We start from the raw sequence: 5946 nt of genomic DNA, 5'->3' as shown, positions 1-5946 counted from the left end.
ATCATATATTATATATATATATATCAAATCAAATTTGATATCGGACTATCAAATTTTATTTGACAAAAGCATATGACGTGGCTATATATGGTCATGATAACATCACATCATGACCATATATAGGCACATCATGACTATATGTAGGAATGCAAGATTTTTTTTGTCAAAGAAAATTTGATAATGTTGAAAGAGTTTCATATGATATGTTTAGTACTGCATCTTACATAGTTGTGAATACTGTGCTTCACATGGATGATTGCTCTAATAATATCTCGACAAGCGTCCATAAAATTGTTCGGTAACGACAGCAGTTCCTCTGTATCGTTGACGCACTTCATACCAGCGGTGTAGCTAATTAGATCACTGAAGTACTCTGCAAAATGCTTGGTCTGACAAATAAGAATATTGGAAAGGCTTATTTATACTGAAGTCAATCAGGTCCATTTCGTTCAATCATTACTTCAAGAGCCATCGTGGGCTATTATTCGACGGAACAATACAAAAAAAAACTAAACAAAAAACAAACAAACACCAAAAGACAACACTATATAGCCCGTATTACCAAACAAACTATGCATTATAGGGACATATGTGTCATTTTGACACCTGCATAACCCACTCTAAGCTTCTAATAACTCCTATTACTATCGTTCTCAGCTAAACCCGCCCCAAGAATGACAGTGTGAAAGTAAATTTGCCTAAAACATGCGCGTACAAACTGGCCCTGTTCTTATAGAAGATAAAGATCCAAGAGAAGTAAAGTATTAATATGGGAAAGCTGGTGAGGGGTCTAACCCTTAGTTGGGGCCTTGGGGCGATGGTTCAGTGAAGGGGAGTTAACTGACAAGAAAGCGATATGATGTGATTTTGAGCGTAATTGTTTTGCTCAGCAAATCAATAAATTTTTTTTCACTTCAAATCAAATCATACAACATACAAGCAAAGCTTGTAGAGATGGTACGCAGGCATACTAATATTATCAGCCGACCAGTCCCCGATAAATTTGTTTTTCAGAATTATATAAAATGTGGAGAAAAAAAAGAAAATTATATTCAAATATATGTCTGAGAACGTCATTTCCGGCCATCAGAGGTGCCATACTTATATTTTTATCCGCAGCCCCAACCATGGTGATGGTAAGGAGGGGTATAGAGCCCCTGATTTTTTTAAAATTCCTTCACTGGGGCACCTCTGTTTTGAATTTATAAATCTGCCTCAGTTGCAAGAGCACATAGTACTTACCACTGACAAATTTCTAGTGAAAGCTTCAGTGTGTTGTACAAGATCTGGGTGAGTTTGGTGGTTCATAAAATGTCGCGAGTTATTAAACCTTTCAATCGTCTAAAGTAAAAAAAAAATTATTAAAATTATTAAGATATAAATCATTATTTTCATAAATTATTGTTGTAAAGAAGGACGGACAGATCCAATGAGAATTTCATTTTTCCACAGCGCGAAGTTAATCTTTTAAAAACTTTGAACTTGCTAAGCGACAATCCTACACTCGATCCAAAAGGATGATATAAGGGGATCGTGGATAGTAATGTCGGTATATACAAGCGATTTAATTCCATCGCGCTTTTTGTTGTGCATATTTCATGCTAGTGTCACAACGGATACCATGTATAGTACAATAATTTACGATAAATTCCAACCATTCCCATACTACGGTACCATACCTTCAGGATTAAGCCTAAAGATATAATTTTTAGCTCCGATATGGAGCTCTAGAAAGACCTCTATTATACTGCCCACATGAGGCTGATTGATTAACATCTTTGATTAATATCTTTTTAGAGCTACTGCCTCCATTATACTGCCCTCATGAAGAGCTATAGAAACACTCTGCTGATTGATTAATAGTTGATTGATTAATAGATCTTTTTTGAGATCTACTGCCCAGAGCCGTAGATGACTAGTTCTTGGAACTCTACAGATGACTCTATTATACTGCCCTCATCGGAGCTTTCGAGATTACGAGAATTTATTTCGGTTCTTATTTCTTCTGGGGTATAATGATAGTGCACAATTATATTAATTTAATATGATTTTTTAGTGTGAGATAGGCTGATCAACATGAATTAGATAACAGTGTGATATGTAGGGCATACTTACGTAATTATCCCACGTATCTTGCACTAGGTTTCTTAACGTTTGCACATCGTTTTTCAAAACTTCGGTTAGGCCTACCGATATGTTCGTCGTTGGTATAGCTCTCGCTCCCGATTCCGTTATCGATGTCGTCAAGATCGTGATGAACATAATTGAGTCTGTCGCGATCAGGAAACACAAACGTGATATATTCAAAAAATAACCAATCTTGGGATGGGCAACATAGTACTTAAAAATCAGAAATGGTTGGGTTTTTTTAACTTGAGTCCATCATAAAAACATGGAATGACACCACTCAGAAAATGTTGACGGGATAGAGGGGGGGGGGGGGAAACATAATGTCCCACAGAGGGACAATAATCTTGGTTGGATCGAAACTAACGACAGTTAGTCGATGCTTATCCGACGGAAAACTTCCCATGATCCCCCTCTCCCAACCTGCTCACGCCGAATTTATTTTAATTAGGTTTATTATAAATCGAAATGCAAGGTAGCCCTAATTGCCTAATCAATAGCCGAGCCCAAATAGACATATAATTAATAATAATCCAAAAAGACTAGAAATGGATAAAATCTTGAACTAATTAGTCGTGTCATTCAAGGACTGACATATTTACTCACATCGTCAATTTACCATTAACATTTGTACCATTAGCAGAACTCTCCTTGGGACGCCCTATTTTGGAGATACCGCTTAAATATAGTGACATTTATGGTCCCAACGGAGTCCCCTTAAATTGGGAAGTCTATTTATAATACATTTTCAATGCATATGAATTATACATATTTTTGTGTCGAGTTATAACTTTATAAAGTTATCAAGCTCTACCGAATGCTTATTATTGTACTTACATAAAACCGTCATCTTTAGTAGGCCTTTAGGCTAGTATTAATATTTGTCTTCGTTAAAGCAACACAAAATGTAGAATAATCATTTTGGGCAAATTTATCTCTTTTATATACATATATCGACTGTTGTTTTTTCAAATGAATTAAGAAATTACAAACTAGTTTTGTTATCAAAATACCAGCGATGTAATATCATGAGTATCGATTCCATACTGCCGGCCTATTTGAAATATCTGTCACGTAAGTGGTTAATGTAACGCAAGATATTGCGATATTCAATGCGTGAACATATTACAACTGCATTCTTCTATTTTGGAAGATAACACTTCATAATGTACCTTATCAGTGGCCGATCCAGGATTTTTGGCGGGACGGGAAGGGTGGACTCAAGTGGCAATCTAGGACCTATGGTCCGAGGGGCGGAACCTAGGGGTTTTGCTTGTTCATATATATACCTATTGTGGGAATCCAGGAGCTATGCTCCATGGAAGCTTCGAATGTTTAACCATTTAATAATTTATCTAGGCCTAAATTATTTTACATGATTTTTGTTTTCTTCCGAGCTTCTGTCGGGACACACGAGCCCCGGTTAGGTTAGACGAAGAAATCTCAAATGGTGCCATGATTCAGAGATTGAAGATTACGTGCCTATAGATTCCTAAATAACTGTATTAATTTGTACTAAACTATTATCCATAGCATTACCCTGGATACGTTACTATTTATAACTTAAATTTCAGTAATTCATCCCTGACTGACTGTGTTCAGCATATTTAACTTAAGTCTATTGCAAATGCAGCATTACTTGTAATTTTTCAAGACATTTTTATCGTTATTCTTATCATCTATTGTCATATTCATCGTCGTCATCGTCGCTGTCGTTATTATAGTCTATCGTCATCATCATCTTCATCACCATTAGTATCATTATCACATTGTCATCAGTATCATCATCATATCATCATCATTGTCATCCTCACCATTATCATAATTTATTTTATTTAATTTTATTTCGATACCCAAACAGCAGCAAATTAAATTCGCTACTACTAAAAAACTAATATTAGTATAAAGTATCGTGTAGACAATATACATATGGAAACTTGTATTCTGCTATGGTGGTTTACATAAAATAGATTTGTACAAATACCGATATAATTTAATAGCGAGATAGTATAGTTTTATGAATCTATGAGCAATGTACAACCTCTGAATTATATCGCCATTTGAGGTCTTACATTTGCCAAGTTGAAAATCACATCAATAGTCAGTACACATGTTTTGCAATTGCTTTACAGTGACGCAATCATAACATAAGATTATACCAGCAGTAGAAATATTTCAACAGTTTTCTAATACCAAAAGCACCACTTTGTAAACAATACAGCTTTTAGATAGTGACGATAGGAAATTTCTTCTGTGATATTTATAGCACCAATGAATTATACCAGCGATAGGGTCCTCCTGAATGTAAATATCACAAACATAACCATAATTAATAAATATAGGCCAACTGCATGAATTGTTCATAAATTATTTATGAATATTCACAGATAGGCCTATTATAATATGGTAGAAAAGGTCTTCATCGTCGCAATTCGAACTCAAAGCTCTCAGATTCCACGACTGCTCTACGAGAAGCATATGTATTCTGGATTTCACATTGGAACGAACGAGTTACAGTATTTACAAAGAATGCACTTTGCTCAATAAATAAATAAATATATCACATATTATTAAATTAGGTACGCAGTAGGCCTACATAAAACGCCTGAGGGCCAACCAGACTCTCTGTCAGGTTTATGATTTCCATACTTTTAGGCCAACATATTGTTAGGAATTGAAAATAACAATAACTTTGCTTGTATTGATCGGCAAACCAACCAGCAAATCTCACTACCCAAAACATATCAGTATTTCACTGTTTTGGAATTTCTGTAGATATTATTCTCCTGAAGACGATTAAAGCAACTCAGTGGAAACGCCGAGATATTCTCAACTAACAACAACAGTTCTTTTCAGAACTATCTTTGTGATGTACCGCAAGCATTAATATATTATAGGCCTAATATGTTTTTGCTTGTCGGGGCGGGGTGCGAAGAGGATGTTGTAGTGTTAGGCCATGACCAAACTAACTTTAATTGGATCTGAATATTAATATCAATTATTGTCAGGCGACAAGATACTCAAGGGTTTGAGGCAGTCTTGAAGAACACTTCATCATTTGATGAACACAAAGAATGAAGGTAACATCACGTCATTAATCTACCGTGGCGGATCCAGGAATTTGTAATAGAGGGGGCCCAGGGAGAGACTTTGACAGATGAAGGTCTATGCCGCCTCAACCCCACCATGTTTGAGGCCGAGGTAAGAAAACTTACGATTATGTCACCCAGATGGCCGGCAATGGCACTCTCAGTTTTAAAATTTGAATATCATTTTGTTTTTTACTCCAATATTTTTACAATTTATGTAAAATTTAAGGGAGGGGAGGGGGAACTGATCGTAGTCATTATAATGAACATTATCAGGGCCGGACTGGGACCCGCTCTGAGCATGTTCAGGGTTGGACTGGGATCCATCCTGACTTAGGAGAGTGTCTGCACGATACGGAAAGAAATTTACTGGGGGTGGGACAAAACGCTCCGGCCCTGGTACCGTATGTGTGCAAAATGGTAAACCATCATATGAACTGCAAAAGCCTTCACCAATATCTTGATTTGACTTTCGACAAACACAAACTAGAAGAAAAAAGCAAACTACTTCTTGAAACATAATGAAGAAGCATAAGATACAGCCTATACCCCATTGGAATTCCTTACAATAATGGTTTTCTGAACTTATCAAAATGACTACGCGGGAGTAGATAGTATACGTCACTCTACAAACGAATTAAAACGATAGAGGTTGTTGAAATTGAAACAAAATAGGTGATTATGTGATGTCACCTTTAAATCAATAGGAGATTAGGCGAAGTATTAGGAA

The 5946-nt window shown here is 36.1% G+C and overlaps 1 protein-coding gene across 1 annotated transcript in view; it reads right to left on the bottom strand.

Annotated features, from left to right (window-relative positions):
• LOC117115427 overlaps positions 1 to 2262 on the bottom strand; it is a 3542-nt gene extending 1280 nt beyond the window's left edge. The window contains exons 1-3 of the mRNA XM_033259215.1: positions 2116 to 2262; positions 1243 to 1341; positions 225 to 389 (exon numbers count right to left, since the gene is read on the bottom strand). Coding sequence (XP_033115106.1) covers positions 225 to 389; positions 1243 to 1341; positions 2116 to 2262 — 411 coding nt within the window. The remainder of the gene's footprint in view (positions 1 to 224; positions 390 to 1242; positions 1342 to 2115) is intronic.
• Between the last annotated feature and the right edge of the window lie 3684 nt (positions 2263 to 5946).

This window comes from Anneissia japonica, unplaced genomic scaffold, assembly GCF_011630105.1.
Source record: "Anneissia japonica isolate Jap-2015-1 unplaced genomic scaffold, ASM1163010v1 scaffold287704_len1198815_cov201, whole genome shotgun sequence".
Lineage (NCBI taxonomy): Eukaryota > Metazoa > Echinodermata > Crinoidea > Comatulida > Comatulidae > Anneissia > Anneissia japonica.
This window is presented reverse-complemented; position numbering and strand designations above follow the sequence as displayed.